Consider the following 17,216-nt stretch of genomic DNA (forward strand, 5'->3'; position numbering starts at 1 on the left):
TGCCATGCAAAAGAACCCACTTTGAGCCAATTCAGTACAACGAAGAGCTTTCATTCTACGGGTTCATTTCAGAGCCGAAGCAGCTGGCAGAGCGACGGGCTGCAGAGCAACAGGCTGGTGTGTTTGTTTAAGATAAGAAAATCACTGATAATCAATACAAACCTCATCAATAAACTCTGCAGATAAGAGACCGACGCAGCTCCCAAAGAAAATACACAGATAACTGAGGAAAGTACAAGTCAGTCTTTCTCAAAAGAGTTAAAAATTACTTAGAAACAGGATTTGCTCATCAAAAGAAAAGAAAGAAATTTACTTTTTAAAATATAAAGGGTTAGTTCACTCGTGTTACTGCTAGTGTGCATTGTTTTAATGACATTGCATTTAATTATTTCATAAACACGTAACATGTTATAGCTCAAAAATTGTGCAAACAGACAAAGTTAAAAACCAGAAAAATGTCTTCTTACAAAGAGAAAAAAAGATCTCAAGCTACAAAAACATACTTTTCTTAAAACTCTTATGTACAGCTTCCTTCATATACACTTTATTCACGGGACACTGGGCACACTGGACAGAAAGGTTTAAAGAGCGCGTTCGCCGTTAAGAAAAAACGATACATTTCATGATAAAAACACATTTGGATTGGATGTTACAGTTGGTGCAGTGATACAGTTCAACTTTCAATCCTCAAAAAAGTCCCCAAATATTTCATCAGCCCGTCCTCCAGATGTGTTGTAGTCTGAGCAGCTCAGTCCCCTAAAACCACCAAACAGTCGGAGTGCAACATGCAATTTGTGCGCTTAAAAGTCGGAGGATGTTGGCAATAGTTCCATGAAGCAGAGTCCATGTTGTTTGGGTTTTTTAAACATCATCGGAGAACCAGAAGCAGCACCAGGAACAGGACGTAGCCGGGCCGAACTGTCCTCACCGCTGTGGAACGATACCAGAGCACCTCGTCGGAATCATCTGGGAAATGGAGGGACAGAAAATTAGTATTATTGTAATGTACTTCAGAACATTTCTGTGTATATATATATATATATATATATATATTGTATTGAGGCCGCTGTGTAATAATACACAACGTGTTCAGTATCACCTTTTTTTTAAGGTTATTTTTTTGTACTTTAGATCAACAGTTACTGAGACGCTGAGGCACAGGGAGGGAGAACTGGATGATACGTAGGCAAAAAAAGTAAATAGGTATAATTAACAGATATGGGAATGAAGATGTTTTCTCAGCTACTTTGCAGATCTTCCTTCAGAAGGTCCCGCGTGGAGCTTAGGACGGCTCTGAAAACGCTGTGAGGGGAAGTAATGTGTCTTTATTTAGCGGTGCTTGCGTTTTGCATTTCCGAATAAAAGCCTTGGAGCTGTAAATGAGTGGGCGGGGCCGGCGTTCCTTCAGAGGTGTGTGTGGGAATTCGACCCGGACACCCAAGTGGTGGCTCTTTGTTTGGGGGGGGAACGTGTGAACGACCGGGTTTGGAACGAGCCGCCGGGCGTCGGCGGCGCCGCTCTTTTCCCCCCGGAGAGCAGCATTCCTAAATCCAACAGCAGGAACTAAGCGCGGCGCTTCTCACCGCAGCCGTTGTGGAAGACGTCGGGGAAGCAGTGCAGGACGCCGTAGCCACAGCGGCAGTAGGAGCATCCTTTCTGAGCCCATTCTCCGTGAGGGATGGAACCACAGCTCCTGCGGACGCACACAGGCACAAAGTCAACCCACCGCAATGAGGCACGACAGCTGCGCGGCGGCGGGCCGCTGCTTCAGCATCAGGAAACATATATTAGCCAAAATATGTCAAACATACAAGGAATTTGGAACTTACCGGATGCGTTGGTCGTACTCGCAGCTCCTCCCGGTGAAGAACGGAGGGCAGGCGCAGAAGCTGCCCAGGATGCAGGTGCCTCCGTTCTTACAGCAGCTGCGACTCTGCTCAGCACCTGCAGGCAAAAAAAGGCCCTGTGAGTCCCGGGTAAAGTCCTGGACGCCTCCGCGTTCCACACACGGCCTGAGATCACGCACGCGGAGGTCCCTGACTTAACGCGCATCTACAGTAGTTTCTCCTCTGGCCCAGGAGGCCGTGAGGGCCGCTGGAGGCCGCAGCAGGGCCCTCGGACCTCAGGTTGAGCCTCTCCCTGCTAGTATCTGCGCCTGTGACATAAACCAGAGTCTCCATCTGGCAGCACATTCCTGCTCTCTGCTTCACATCAGCAGACAAACACTGAGAGTCTGAACAAACATCTGAAAATAACAGAGAAACACTAAAAGTAACCGAGGTCACAACGAGTCCCTGAGATACACAGATTGTTTCCCGTAGAACTTTACAAAGCTATTTAGGATTATCATAAAAATGATCACCGACCAAAATGTGTGGTTTAAAATAAATCACTCATGCAGCCTTCTACTCCTGTTTAGGGGATTGTACTCATTATTTAATTTGTTAACTTAATCCAGTCGTAGTTTTTCAGGATGGTTTAGTGTATATCTTTAATACTTCTGTTTTTAATGTACTTTCAAATTTTTATTTTCTTAAATATTAAAGATTGAACACAACGCCGTGTCAGCAATTAAGCGGTGCGTTATTGCAATGAAGTATACGTATGAAAGGGTTCTGTGCTTTAATTTATACTTCAACTACAAATCGCACTTGTTTTGTTCATGTAGAAAAAACGGACTTCCTTTTAAACGAAGGCGTCATCTTCTATGATCCTGTTTCAAACATTATTGTCCTGGGGGAGTTTTCCGTTTTGGGTTAAGAGGTGCACTTTCTTCTTCGTTGGTTTTGGGGCTGACCGCCCCCACCTGTGCATACAGAGGTGAAGTGTGAACTTACTGCCTGTGAGGCCGATGAAGGGCAGGACGGCGCTGGCGTCGCGGTGTTTACGGTCCCCGCTGTTTGGCGAGCTCACCTGGGTCAACTTGCCCAGGAAGTCGTGGGAGGGCGGCTGGGATTTCACCACCACAGAAGAAGAGAGATGAGAGGAGGAAGAAGATGGCGGCGAAGAAGTGGTCTGGCCTCCGCTACAGTCTTCTCCTTCACAGCCTGAGGGAGAAAAGGGAACAAATTCAGGGTTTGTCCTGGAAAGCCCCCATGGTGACATCATCATCCTCTTTAAGGGGGGGGGGGTTCCCACTAAGCATTCTATTACAATGGATTGATACCTTGCACTCCCCCCTTTACTGTATCAGTTCAATCACACACACTATAATTCATAGCTAATTGAAGTCACATTTCAAGTGAACCCTTGTTTATTTATTTCTTTGAACAGCAAAAATGTTTCTTTTCTTAAATCCCCATGTGAAGCTGGCGAATGTGTCCAAACAGTTGACAAAAAGCCTCAAACTGAGCAGCCTTCACTTGAAAATGACCGTAGTAACCGTTGATTTTGATTCCTCCTCGAACGCACACATTTTGCCCCGCAAACAGAAATCCAGCAGTGGCCTTCTGTTGGGAAAGAGGCTTCATTTCGACCCAGCATGACCCCAAATTAAAAAAAAGAATGAATGAATGAACCTAAATGACGTGTGGCATGTTTTACCAATTTATTTAATCCTGAGGGTTTGACTTATTCAATTAAGCTGGAGACGGAGTTGTTTTGGGGTATTTACTCCCAGCTGACATGAACATGCAGTGACAGTGTGATGGACGTGTTTCACTGACCTGCAGCAGAGTGGACACAGGTCACGGCCCACAGCACCACCCTGAAAGGAACCACATCTTTAGAGTCTCACAATAACAACACAGCGGTGTCATTCAAGAGACTCACACTCACCTGATCAGCTGCGTCCTCATTTTACCGACTTATTCCAACAAGTCCAACAAGCTGCACAGAAGGATCCTTCAACTCAAAGTGAAAAACTCTCCCAAAACAAACGGGCATCCAACGAAATGTCCAAGAGAACGAGTCCTTCCGTTTCTCCGTCCGAAGCAACACGAGTCCACGGATGGTGTTTAACCCACAGGCGGCTCCACGGACCCAATCCGCTCCGTTACGCACGTGATCGGTGATCCGGGTCTCAGTTTCTCCCGAAGCCTCCGTCTCTCCAGGTGACTCTCACACGGGGCGGGGCTTCCGGAGACACGCCCACTCCCGCTCGCTCTCTGTTTCCGCCCGTCTGACGTTCAGGTGGAATCAACAATAAAAAGACTGATGATGATGGTGAAGATAAAATCAAGCGTTACAGTTTCATCCTCTAAAAGTATCAATGTTTGTCTCTTAGAAACCCTTTGCTGAACTGAAAAGGTAAATAAATGAAGCATTATTCACTTTGGGTTATGGTTGCTTCTTTTTTAAGTTGCTTTATTTTATTTTATTCAATCCAATTCATCTGCATTTTATATCTTCTTTGATTGTGATCTATTTTTCCACCCAGAGTAATTCTTAACTCTTAATTGGGTAATAATGTCTGCCCTGCTGAATGTGTGAACCCAAAAAGTGAAACAAGAAAGAAACTCATGTCACAATAAACAAGGTGCAACATTTCTAATAACTCATAGAATACAAATATGTGTCTCATACGTAAGGACAGATCAGTGTCGGATTGTGGTTATTGGTTTTCACGGGAAAAAATGTAACTTCCTTCAACGAGGATTAACAAAACAAAGAAACATCCAACTTTATTACTACATTTATTTTACTTCATTTTCATCAATCTCTCCTGCTGATACGTTACAAGCCTTGTGTGCTTTTCAGGCTTCTACCTGTTTTTCCTCTTCCTTCTTAATTTCATATAAAAGCTTAATGTTTTTTCTTAAATGAAATAAATCAGAATGTACTCACTTTTCTTTGGTGTTTTGATTCATCAGCATCAAGTGAGCAAAGAGAAACATTTCCCAGATTTTAAATAGTGGAATTTCATTTTTTAAGGAGGCTTTTATCTATCTCCCTATACACTTTTTATATCTTTCTTTTGCAGTTAAACCAGAAAAAACCCTCCTCCCCTCCATTGGGTCCCAGTTAATCTGTCCTGCTTTGACCACGGGGGCACTATCAGAGGGGGAAATGGGTATTTTGTAATCTGCGCAGCATCACAATGCAGTCTGATCTCATGCTAATACACAGCAGGAGAGGCAGCAGCAGGAGGGAGAACTGGACCCGAACACAAGAGGAAATCTGCATGTGAAAGCTGCCAGACACAGAGGGGGAGAGGAAGGACAGATATGTGAGAGAAAGCACGGCTTTAACCTAATGTGATGATGCAAAGAGACTTGATGAATGTCTTGATTCCTGACTGCTGGGGGCTGCTGCTGCCATGTCAGCACGGACCTCCTTCCATCCAGCACCTTCTCACCTCCACTCAGTGATATCACAGTATTGGTTGTCTTTAATAGTGAATACATATGAACTCAAAAAGAAACCAAACTTCAGGGTCCTCTTAATGTTGCAGTTAGCCTGTAATATGAATTTAACGTGATACTCATCGAAACAATGGATACTTTCAAAGATGATGAAACAAATGAAATGGATCTTATTTACTAAAGAGTTTTATATTAAATAGTTTCAGTAAATCCAGGCGCCTGAGCGGCAGAGCAAAGTGAACAAGTCCCCATCATGTAATTATGTTTAAGCTGCCTATTTAAATAGTAATTTTTCAAATCAAAGACTGAGTATATCTTCTTTTTTAAATTGATGCTGTATTCGATTTAGAATCTGATAAACATATTACAGCTAAATAGTTGTTAAGAAAATGGTCGGTTGTCACAAAACAGAGCGGCTTCACTTCTTGAGAAAATTGATTCAATGACACTTTGCGGTAAAGTGCTTTTATTTTATTTATCCAATAAAACTCTTCATTATTTAGACAATTGTTATTTTTGTTAACCAACCAGGACTTTATCCTCTGTGAAGTCAGTGTGACTGAGCCTCTGTCTCTACCCGGTGGCCCCTACGCCCCCTAGAGGCCTCCAGAGGAACTCATGCTGTTTGACCCCAGCACGTGACCCCTGTATGGTGCTCACTGTGTTGTTACTCAGCCTCAGTTGGGGGTCAGCTGTATTTTGGGGGTTTTAATTCAACAAAATGAAACAATCTAATGTTAAAAAACTCAACAGATGTTACTTCTCCCCAATTAGAGGCACTATAAACAGCAAATATGGTTAATATTGGGGAGCGCAGGGCTGTCTCTCCTCATGGTTCCCACACGGTCAGCCTCCCCTTCAGGAGCTCCTGTGCCAGCTTGTAGAATATAAAACAGTTGTCGCATGTGATGTTGTGTTGTGTCCACGCCAACTCTCCTGCCTTGGTTTTTCACTGTAGACTTAGGAAGGTAAACAGGACCTACAAGTCCCACTGGTTTACCAGGCATGTGATATAAACGTGTGGGGAGGGGTCAGGGGTCACGGTGGACGGTCGATGTGCTCTGATGTTTGTTATTCGTAGATAATCAGCCGAGCCTGAAAAGTCTGACTTACGAATCATCATCAAAAATACGAATCATACTATATTTGTTTTGATGAAAACTGACACCACACAAGGGTGAGCTTATCTTCAGCGTTTAGGAGCACTGCGTCGAAAGGATGACCCGTTCTTTTCCCCGAGACCACTGCTGCTCTGACTACTGACACCCCAACGCGTATTTTAACCTGCTGCATCTTGTATCAGGTGCAGGAAAAAGAAACAACATTTTGGAGTGTCTCCACCCTGCTTCCCGTCTCTATGCTAAGCTAGGCTAACCACAGCCTGACTGTAGTGGACGACGGGGATGTCCACCTCATCTCACAGTCAGAAAGAAAGTGAAAATTCATGGCAAAGGTTAATCTACTTCATGAAAAACACTTTAATCAATAGTTATTGGCTCCGTGACTTCAGTCTGATATGTAAACGGGTTGTAATGTCATGAAATGCAGTGACATATTCACACATTATCCTCATATGTAGCAATGATCTTATTACATGACATTTCTAACATTACGCATTCGACATATTTTGACACGTTCTTCCTTAACGCCTGTCTTTGCTTTTAAAGTGTTCACATGGCGTCACCCCGTCTATGGGGAGTGTCTCTACTCAAAGAACTGCGTTTCTTGGCACTTCCGGGTTCAACCGGTTTGTGGCTGCTTGGTTATTTCACACCCTTTACTGTGTCAATTGACCCCCCGAATCTCTGAACTCAGGCAACACATTTAGCTTTGAGCAATCGGAGGAGAGTTACAAAAGTGCAATGCTGGACCCACGCGTGGGTTCGACAAAGCTAGCGGCAGTCACCCTGGAATTGGTAATAGAACAGGGCGGACGCGGCTACGCGTCTTGAGACAAAGTGTTGAAGGCCGCCCTGCACATCGGCGCGTGACATGCACGCTCATTGGTTGGAGGACCAGCGCGTTTAACATATGTATTTTTCACAGCCAGTGAACTGAAATGTTTGAACTAGAGACGTGCCAGCTCATCATTCTATGGACACACTCGGTAAGTATGAGGGCTGTTCACCAACATCTAACTTCCCTGAGCTCCTAAGTATTTCCCTCATCACCATTTCTGAGCCATTAGAACGTTTCTGCGTCCTCTTCTCCCGTGTCTGCATCCTTTGCTGCAGTCTTGTTCATCATCCAGCTGAGCGTCCACTCCCCGTTTGGCATGGCGTCCTCTTCGTGCGTCCGTCCCAAGTGTCTCTGACTCCGGTGCTCGGTGGAGAAACAAACCACCTCGTCCTCGTCCGGCTTCTTCCAGCGACAAATCCTCCACGACTCTCTCCAAGCCGCCCACTCCTCCATCTCCTCCTGCTCCTCCTCCTCCTCCTCCTCTGCTCCCCTGTGAGCTACTGCCACCATCCACGACTGCTTCCAGGTGGAGAAGGAGGAGCTCAGTTGGAACTGCAGATGGAGTGGGACATTGGATTTCCGTTTGATGCGTTGCTTTACTTTGGTTCTCTCGTTGTCTTCCTCCTCTTTCTTGTCTGCGTCCTCAAAGCCGCCGTCCTCCTCTGTTAGTTGGACCGCCGTCCCCTCTGCTTCACTGTCCTCTTTGCCCGTCTCCTCCTCATCTACTTCTGTCTCCTCGTCTATTTCTTCCTCACCCACTTCTTCTACGTCCACTTCTTTCTCCTGGTCTTTGTCTGCTTCATCCCCTTTCTGTTCTTCCTCCTCCTCTTCTTCTTCTACATCCTCCTTCCCTGTATCCAAACCATCATCTTCCTCCTCGTCATTTCTCTTTTGGTCTACATCTTCATCATCCTCATCCTCTTCTTTGTCTACTTCATTCCCTTGTGCTTTTTCTGCTTCTTCCTCCTCCTCCTCCTCCTCCTCCTCATCTTCCTCCGCCTCTTCTTCTTCCTCCTCGTTATTTTCCTTCTCCTGTTTTTGGTCTACGTCTTCATCATCCTCAACCTCTTCTTTGTCTACTTCATTCCCTTGTGCTTTTTCTGCTTCTTCTTCCTCCTCCTCTTCCTCTGCCTCTTCTTCTTCCTCCTCCTCTGTATCCACACCATCCTCTTCCTCTACATTCCCCCCCTTCCTGGAAACCTTTTCCTCCTCCTTGTGTATTTCTTTGTCTTCCGTATACACTTCTTTGTCCACTTCTTTCTCTTTTTCCACCTCTTCCTCCACCTCTGTATCCACACCCTCCTCTTCCTCTACGTCATTTCCCCCCTCCATTGCTACTTTTTCCTCCTTCCTGTCCAGCTCTAACTCCTCCTCATCCTCAGCCACATCTTGATAGTCAGAGTCTTCGTCTTCTTCATCGTCCTTTTCCTCTTCCTGCACATTGTCCTCCCCTGTATCGTCCTTTTCTTTTACTTCACATTTTGCCTCCCAGAAAACTGTGTCCTCCTTCTCATCAACCTCTTCATCCTCCTGTTCCTCTTCTTTGGCTATTTCTTTCATTTCAAGTATGTCCAACTCTTCCTCTCCATTTAGCGTGTCTTCTTCCTCGTCTTCATCTACTTCCCTGTCTTTTTCATCCATATCATCATCATCTTTTTCCTCCCCGTCCTTGTCTATTTTGCCTATTTCTATTGCATGTGTGTCCTCCTCCACTACTCCGTCTTCCTCGTCCTCCTTTTCTTTTTCCTCCTCATCAGACTGTTGTGTGTCCTCCCCGTCTTCATCTTCATCCTCTCCACCATTATGGTTTATGTTTTTCTCCTCCACCTTGTGTTCTCCCTCCTCGGAGTCGTCTCCATCCTCCTTATTCCTCTCCTTTGCTTCTTTCTCCTCTTGCTCCACATTTTTGTCTTTTTCTTTGTCCTCTTCATCTTCCTCCTCACTTTCCTTGTCTGTATCTTTTTCCTCCTCATTGTTTACATCCTTCTCATCACTGTCCTCCTCCTCTTCTTCCTCCTCCTCCTCATCTACCCCTTCATCCTCCTCCTTATCTTCTTCATCATCTTTGTTAAATTCTCTGTCCTCCTTCACGTGTACTTCTATATCCTTCTCTTCCTCGTCCTCCTCGTTTTTGCCAATATCCTCCTCCTCATCTACTCCCTCGTCATCGTCGTCCTCTTCTTCCTCCTGCACCTCTTCCTGCATCTCCCCATCTCCTTCTACATCCTCCTCATATTCCACTCCTTCGTCCTCCTCCTGTCCGTCTGTGTCACTCATCCTCTCGTCCATTTTGTCCTCCTCTGGTTTGATCCATCCTTTAGGAGTCCTCCAGGCCTCCGTCCACTCTGTGCTGTCCATGATCTCCTCGTCCAGCTGGGACGTGAGGAGGAGGTTTTTGTCTTCACGTCTCTTAGTCAGCATGGCGCTGTGTTCATGATGGGACTGCAGCGAAGACTGGCACCACCTGTGGACATGTAATGTTAATTAACGGTTGAGCATGTTCTAACCTGATAACAGCAGGACCCAGAAATATGTGTCTACAACATAAAAATATATCTGAGACGATACAAATAACACAACTATGGTGAAAAGACAAAAAGTCGTCTTGGTTTCACACAGGACACAAACGGTCCGGTGTCATTTCATCAGAGCAGCCTACGCTGACTGTCTCGCTCTTTATACTTTGTCAGTTTCTCTAACTACCTGATGATGATGATGACGAAGAGTTTACATTTGATGCTAGTTTAAAGTCTAGTTCTCTTGTTGCTAGAAGTGGCCTCGGTGCGTCGGTATAATAAGCCGAAGATCCCCGAACAAGTATCGCTACTTGGCGCGTTGGGAGTGAGACTATATTGGCTGTAGTCTATATTTCCACTGCAACAACCTGAAGATAACCAAACCCACACGTTTAGATTCCTTTTATAAAACAGAGACAAAGCTGTTTGCTCCAGTTGTACTATGCAGAAATACTTCAAACCAGCGTGTGACTGCCTTCACCGTTCCACATCATTTCTAGGGGAAGTTACGGTGACTTGGGAACAATGTGTGGATCTGGTCAGTGAAGCGACCTCCTAGTGTGAGTCAGGAGCTTTGAAGAACAGGTGACCTTCCACAACGTTGAAGCCATTGAAACCACCCACCTGGTCTGCTGCCTGAATCCCCAGCAGGAGCTCCAGTTTTTGCGGCGTTCTTCTTCTTCCTCGGGAGGAGCAGCGGAGAGTAGCCAGGAGTCGCTCCACCCGGGCATGAACACGTTGCTTATCCTCGTCATCACTATGGTTTTCGCGCTTGCGGTTGGCTCCTCGATGTCTTTGGTTTCAGGCTGAATACCCGACATCTTCCATGAACCCTCCCAGTCCGAAGGCTCTTCCTGTTTGACAATCACAAGGCACATTTGTAATATCTTAACGGGTGTTCTGGTTGCTCAGTGATTATGAATCATGGACATCTGACATTTTAAAGGCAAAAAGATTCCAATCCCCACCTGCTCCTCTAGTTGTTGTACTTGGTCAAACTTGTTGCTGCAGATTTGTTGATATTCAGGCCAGATACGATCCCAATTCTTCTTTTCCTGTCTGAAGGCAAAGTTCATCATCTTCCAAGTACCGGCCCAGACAGGAAGAGAAAACACTTCTATCTCAGTTTGGCAATTCATCATTCTTTCAAATAAAATGTCCGACTGGGATTGTTTCTCCTCCGAGCGCTCCAGCTGGGCAGGACTCCTCACCTGAATAATTGGAACAATGAAGACACAAGATGATTGACCAAGTGTTTTGCACCTATTGACCAGTTGTCTCCACTCTTTAATCTGGGAAGGTCATGAATGAATGAGACAGTGTGTGAGACAGAGGTGGAATGATTCATTGACAGATGGACGAGACAAACGCACCATGTGATCAGTTTTGAACAAATGTCTCAACACTTGATTGAGGCGGTTTGAGGAAAAGGGCTTTGTTCTGACATGGCGAACATTTAGTCTTTGCTGTTTTTGATGTCTGCGTCTTCACTGATATATATATTATGCCTCGTTACGTTAACGCATTATTATTGTGTTAACGCATTCATTCATTAAAGCAGACAATTATTTGATTGCATGTTAACGCAGTTTTAAAAGAATTAATTCTTTTGAAAGTCTGGTGCTCACAGGCGCTGAATACACATACAGACAAACTATGGGTTGCAGAACGTCAGTATGGGCTTGGCCTTCATCAACCAATGAGAGCATTTGTGGGTGGGGCCTAAGAATGCTGCAGCATGGAACAGAAAAATGGAGAAGGCTAGCAAACTCTTATTATTTTCTTATTTCGACTGAGATTCTACAAAGGAAATCCAGTAAAAAGATGAACTTCACAGACTAAAGGGTGTCTGCGCTGTAAGTACCAGTACTTAGTGCTGGACCACTTCATTCCAACAGGGAACACACTTAGATGCATATTTTATTGCTTGATAGATTTTCGAAAGATAGATAGATAGAGAAAACAGATATATGAATATTAACTTACTTGTTATGATAAATAACAACAATCTAAATAAAACATGGCTACCCTGACACTGGCAAATAGCTTTGGTTTTATATTTAATTACATACATGTTTTTATTAAAGTAAATAGGTAGTCAAATTTATTCATAGAATCCTTTTCACAGACTTGGATGACAAAGTGCTTCAAAGAATTCAACGAGAAGAGAAAAACACAACGTGACCGGCCAATGAATATCACACACACAAGAGAATGCACAATGTGAAACAGAGATTAAAGCAGGAATAAGACCTGGGTTTTACAAAAACGGCAGTTTAAAAAGGTGCATTTTGAGCTGCTGAGTGAACACGTTCACGTAGGGACGCAGGCAGAGCGTTCTACAATGGCCACAAACTGCTGCGACATCGTCTTTAACGGGACAAACAAACACTGTGTTCTTTTCCTTTTGTCTGCAACCAAGCAGACAAATTTCTATTATTCGGACCAATCTGACGAATCCGGGTAGAATGAGAACAAGTGCAGCAATTATTTAGAAACAAAGTCTTTCTGCATGATGCATTCCCTACACCTTTTAGCAGCAGCCATGAGTCACACACCTTTCGCATAATATGACCAACATTTGAACAATGTTCTGGGATCTAAGTGTCTTTTAGTACGGAATCAGTGTGTCAGTTCTAGTACCTGTTTCCAGGAGTCACTCCATTCATCAGCAGGAGACGCCCATTGGTCCTCCAGTCCGTATTCCTTTGGTTTGTATTCCCTGTTGTTAGTCAGCTCTATGGTTGTGAACCCTGGGATTTGGGTTTTTATCTCTTTGGCCTTCAGGTAGAGATACTTTGGTGGCTTCAGGCTCATCCAGGAGTCTTTCCAGCAGAGCTTAAATACATCCACTTCAACTTTACGTTTTGGCCTATGAAGTTTGGGCGAAGCTGCTTTCTTGGGGGGAGGAGGGGGAGCGGGCTCATGTCTGGGTTTGGGAGGAGGGGGGACTACTTTGAATTTAATTTTTGGCTTGTTTTCCTCTTCATCTGCTCCGCTGGTGAGCTTCTTGAAGTCTCCATTGGAAACAAGTGACCAGTGATAATTCCACTTTGAGAAAGATCTACACATTAAAACAAACAAAAGAGAAACAAATGGAATCAACTCATATATTGTCATAATTAGAGATCACATAGCTCTGGCAAATACAGACATGTGTTGCAAGCTGCGCTGCCAGTGTGAATAATACGGCGACCCCTGATTGCCAGTGGCTATTTTGCACACGACCTGCCGCCATTGTGCCAAGTTATTAACCGTGTTAGATCCACCTTTGTGTATATAAATATAGTGAAGTGAATGAGCAAACAAGTGTCTTGATTCTTGACCTGAGATATTTAGTGCTTCTATTAACTAGCTTCATAATTTAGTCAGGTCACAGGAAAATGGGTGTTCGGTACTCTTTAATCTGCATTGAACAGCATTTGTGAGGTATGCAAAGACGCTGGCCGAGATACTCGCACATGCATCGCATACCCACTGCAGGCACATTGTAGATATCCAGTATACTAAATATCTTCACCTGTTTAGAGATTCAGCACATAACACTGCAAGACACAGAGCTCGCGTCCGTCACGAGGGTGTAGCTGCAGCTTCGGTGTTGCTTGTCTTTAAGCCGTAATTGAGCTGCAGACACAGTGACTTCATTTCCTTACGCGAATAACAGATGATCCTCTGATTCTTTTACGAATTGGCTTCTTTTTATGTAGAAAGGCGTATGTAGAATATATGGAAACAATAAATTCTGTCCCATGGTTGAAAACTACACAGTGTGCTCTTGTGCCTCATGCAGCTCTTCTGTGTAGCATCTCATGACGTCAATAAATCCAGACTCGAGTCAAAATAACTTAAATACCTTTCAATACATGTTAATATCTTTAGTTCCTAAACAATCAGCATGAATCTAAAATTAAATAATCAATATTCCTCAAATTCCAATGAACTAATACGTACACCTCTTATAGAGAACACTGTAAGTATTCTGTAAACTGTAAACAGTTAATATATTGTTCATAGTTTGAAGTTAAAAAGTTTGATGCTTTAGTTTGAAGCCCTGTGTTTTGTATTCATTTATATTTACAGGGTACTTTAAACATGTCACGATGTGGTTTTATGTCCTGTCTTATTTTGTAGTTTTCTGCCACAAGTGTCCCCGGGTAACTACACTTCCTGCCTTGTCCTGTCGTCCCCTGTGATTGTCTGATCGTTTCCACCTGTGTCCAATCACCTGCAACTCCCTAGTGTATTTAAGCCATGAGTCTATTGTGTCACTTGTCGCGTCATTGTCGAACGTCAGTCATGTAGCGTAGAGGCCAAAACGACTTCAAGACTCCTAATGACAAAAGCAACCAGCTGACAGCTTTGAACGTCTCATAGTGTGAAGTCACCAGTTACAGGTGAGTAAGAATGTGCAGGGAAAACCTGATCATCTCTTAGTTAGTTCAAGTCCAGTTTTAATTTAATCTTGTCCAGTTTAGGAATATTTTAAAGCTCTTTACTGCTTTAGATTCAAAAAAGGGAAAGACATGACATATCCTCACATTTTGTGGGAACTTTTCTTCTTCCATTCGGCCTCCTGTTTGCACTGGTCGGCCACGCTCTGAGCCTTCTGCTCCCATTGGTCTCTGAGCGACCCGTTGCTGAAAGTTCTCTTTGACTCCTTTTTTGACAACATCCTGTTGCCTGTAAGACACACACAAGCAAAGAAAACCGCAAGGTAAATGTCGCTCATGGTGTCATGTTGCATACCTACAGTCCCTGTCTCTCGTCCGTCCAAGTGCCGGGGAAGGATCACAGGACACCGGATACTTGCAGTGCAAGCACCGACCCATTGAGACTTCATTTACCTTTGAGTAATCCCTCACATTAGGGCCCCTACTAATGATTATTTTAATGAAATCTGGCCATATTGTTTCTATAATCAATAAAGCATTCATAAATTGTGCGACTGTGTGATACATGTCCTGCTGCAAACCCATTTCATGAAAAGTCCCATGCACTACTTTTCTGTCTTTCCGTCCTGTTTCCTCAGTGAACATAGAAAAAGCCACTAGACAAATATATGAAGCATTATGTATGCATATGCAGAATTCATACATACCTACAAAACAAGATGGATAATATTATTAATCTGGTTTTGGTTCCGTCTTGAGTGCAGTGGATCTCTTGTTGAAGACCAACTGGTCAAACAATGACGCAACACAACAGGCGTCACGCTATAATTAAACACAGGTCAGCAATGTACTTCAAGGAGCATCAACATCCAGGAAACACCATAGTGGAGATGCTCTTACTACTGGTGGCTTTAACATTTTTAATAAAGGTGTAATGTGTGAGTTCTGGCAAACTTTACCCCAAACCAAAACAGGGCGGTATCTCACCTCACGGTCTATACCTTTTTAAATGTAGAGCCACTACAAGCCGACTAAATAAAAGCAGAATTTGCTAAATTAAACAGGCGTAAAATAGAGCTCACGGTCTTAAATTCTTGCCGTCTGGAAGATGGACTCTGGGGCTTAGCAGTCTGCGTTGATAATGAGGCTGACTAATCCAAATAATTGTGACTTAAAGTTAAGAAATGAGCTCATGTCTCAGGCCCGTGCATGTGATGATGGTGAAGACCCCCAGATGAAAACTGCTGAGACTCAAATAACAGTGACCTCAACTTCTAGAGTGTGACTGGTCTCTGCTCCTGGTTTACACAACATGTTTATGTGTCAGAATTGTTGGATGGTTGAATTTTACCACCATGGAAATATTCAGAAATGTTTGAAAGTTCCATTCATAAAATGTTAACGTCCAGGTTTCTGTGCTTGGATCCGCTTCGCAAAAAGACCCATAGGAACATGGCTCAACGTGTCACTTCATGAACAATTTTCATTGGGTTCAAGTTTCAGAATTAAATACTTTCAAATGACAGATCAAAAGATTTATTTTAATCACAAACATTCCAAAACTTCCGATTGGTAAAGTCTAATGTGGCGTCGAGCCGCCGGCCTGTTGAGAGCAGAGACCTGGAGCTGATTTTAACTCCACACGGAACCGCTAACAAAATACATTACACTGTGTTCACTTGGTTACAACTTTGGGGTTTTATAGTATAGTTAAACAGTGTTTATCAAGGAGATTAATACTATAACACATTTTAACACAGTTAACCCAACTTTGTTTATTTCCGGTCTCCGTTCCGATGACACAAAACCCTCTCGTTTACATACATATGTATAAAATGTTATATGATCAAAAGAAATAAAACGGATCCTGACCTACCTGATGTCTTTCTGTCTCTTTCCCTCTTAAAGTCTGTTTGTCTGTTTACATTCCCTGCTGTGACCAGTAACAGTTAACGTTACGTTAAACGCCTTACACTCCGTCTGCTCTGGATATCTGCTGTGTGGTGGTCAGACTTCCCTCGCTGCTAATTTTACATCATACGTTAAAAGATCCAGAGCTGCGGCGCTAATTTTAGTGTCAGGGTGAGGCAACGGGATCCGTGAGCAGCCAGGAAATGCAGAGAAGCGGCTTGAATTGAACGAAAACACGTAAGTGAGATCAACAGCTGCCACAACATCAACAAGCTCATGTCAGATGTGAGCCGGTCTGAGGCCGTCACAGGCCCGTGTGCTAACCAGAGCCTCGCCATATACACTATACTGTCAAGTGTCCAATAGCAGCGCCGCCTCCAGACCTCCCTCCCCCGGGCAAACTGCCAATCAGCATGCAGATTGTATCGCAGCTCTCGGCTCAGAGTTGTGGGCATCCAGGGCTCTTGCAGTAAAGGTTGTTCCCCAAAACACGTTGGGGTGACTGACATTTGGTACACACTAAGATGTAGGTTGACATGAAACTCACAGAAAGGTCAGGAATGAATCTTTGGACATAAAAACTAAAGGAGAGAAATACAACTAAAATCAATCAAGTGCTTTTCAGTAAGACATTGAGAACCAATACGATGGCGTTGCCACTGAAATGTAAACTTACCGCTGTCAGTAGTAGAGAACATGAGTGCAGGATGTGGTCCTGCACGTTCACATAACAACGTAATGGCTGAATGTTGCCCGGACCACCTCTGAATATGATCTGAGCAATCGGACGCCAAAGCTTCTTGGCTGCATTCACATCTGCCCACATCTGTCCCTTTGTGATCAGGTCACCGAGATGCTTGTTGTAAATCACCTTATGCTGTCTAAATGTCAGACTCTGGTGGACATAATGTAGAATAACTCTGAACCCACTGAGCTTGAATCCTTTACCTTTGCTATAAAAGGCACCTGGGGTACCCAGGTAACTAAGCACCTGTACACCCCTAAAATACCTGTTTATGTCAGGCCTCTTATGTGTCTCAGGTCTCATCATTGACATCTGATTGCTCTGTCCAGCCCAAACAACCAAACATTACATCTTACTCTCGTTGTTGTACGTGGATCAAAAAGCATGACTG

General features: G+C 44.0%; 2 protein-coding genes across 3 annotated transcripts; both read right to left on the bottom strand.

Moving 5' to 3' along the window:
- Window positions 1–345: 345 nt before the first annotated feature.
- On the bottom strand, window positions 346–4,997 carry tdgf1 (teratocarcinoma-derived growth factor 1). The gene is made up of 7 exons (XM_040198542.2): window positions 4,786–4,997; window positions 3,778–4,120; window positions 3,666–3,706; window positions 2,838–3,047; window positions 1,830–1,944; window positions 1,584–1,693; window positions 346–966 (listed from the first exon to the last, which is right to left on the bottom strand). Exons 2-7 carry the CDS (start codon window positions 3,795–3,797, stop codon window positions 869–871), a joined length of 594 nt encoding a protein of 197 aa, XP_040054476.2. The 5' UTR covers window positions 3,798–4,120; window positions 4,786–4,997; the 3' UTR covers window positions 346–868.
- Window positions 4,998–6,757: 1,760 nt separating this feature from the next.
- LOC144388257 (uncharacterized) lies at window positions 6,758–16,396 on the bottom strand. 2 transcript variants are annotated; one of them, XM_078088385.1, is made up of 7 exons: window positions 16,046–16,350; window positions 14,877–14,991; window positions 14,317–14,458; window positions 12,422–12,842; window positions 10,747–10,989; window positions 10,403–10,632; window positions 6,758–9,726 (listed from the first exon to the last, which is right to left on the bottom strand). In XM_078088385.1, exons 3-7 carry the CDS (start codon window positions 14,448–14,450, stop codon window positions 7,488–7,490), a joined length of 3,267 nt encoding a protein of 1,088 aa, XP_077944511.1. In that variant the 5' UTR covers window positions 14,451–14,458; window positions 14,877–14,991; window positions 16,046–16,350; the 3' UTR covers window positions 6,758–7,487. The 2 variants fall into 2 exon arrangements, with proteins under 2 accessions (XP_077944511.1, XP_077944513.1); XM_078088387.1 differs by lacking the exon at window positions 14,877–14,991 and having other exon boundaries at window positions 16,046–16,396.
- Between the last annotated feature and the right edge of the window lie 820 nt (window positions 16,397–17,216).

This window comes from Gasterosteus aculeatus, chromosome 14, assembly GCF_964276395.1.
Source record: "Gasterosteus aculeatus chromosome 14, fGasAcu3.hap1.1, whole genome shotgun sequence".
Taxonomy (NCBI): Eukaryota; Metazoa; Chordata; class Actinopteri; order Perciformes; family Gasterosteidae; genus Gasterosteus; species Gasterosteus aculeatus.

Coding starts and splice junctions, on each gene's coding strand:
- tdgf1 (XM_040198542.2), bottom strand. CDS start 3,797: ATGAGGACGCAGCTGATCAG. Junction 3,707..3,777: donor ATGAGGACGCAGCTGATCAG/GTGAGTGTGAGT, acceptor GGTTCCTTTCAG/GGTGGTGCTGTGGGCCGTGA. Junction 3,048..3,665: donor CTGTGTCCACTCTGCTGCAG/GTCAGTGAAACA, acceptor TTTCTCCCTCAG/GCTGTGAAGGAGAAGACTGT.
- LOC144388257 (XM_078088387.1), bottom strand. CDS start 14,450: ATGTTGTCAAAAAAGGAGTCAAAGAGAACTTTCAGCAACGGGTCGCTC. Junction 12,843..14,316: donor AAGAAAAGTTCCCACAAAAT/GTGAGGATATGT, acceptor TTTAATGTGTAG/ATCTTTCTCAAAGTGGAATT. Junction 10,990..12,421: donor GGAGTGACTCCTGGAAACAG/GTACTAGAACTG, acceptor CCAATTATTCAG/GTGAGGAGTCCTGCCCAGCT.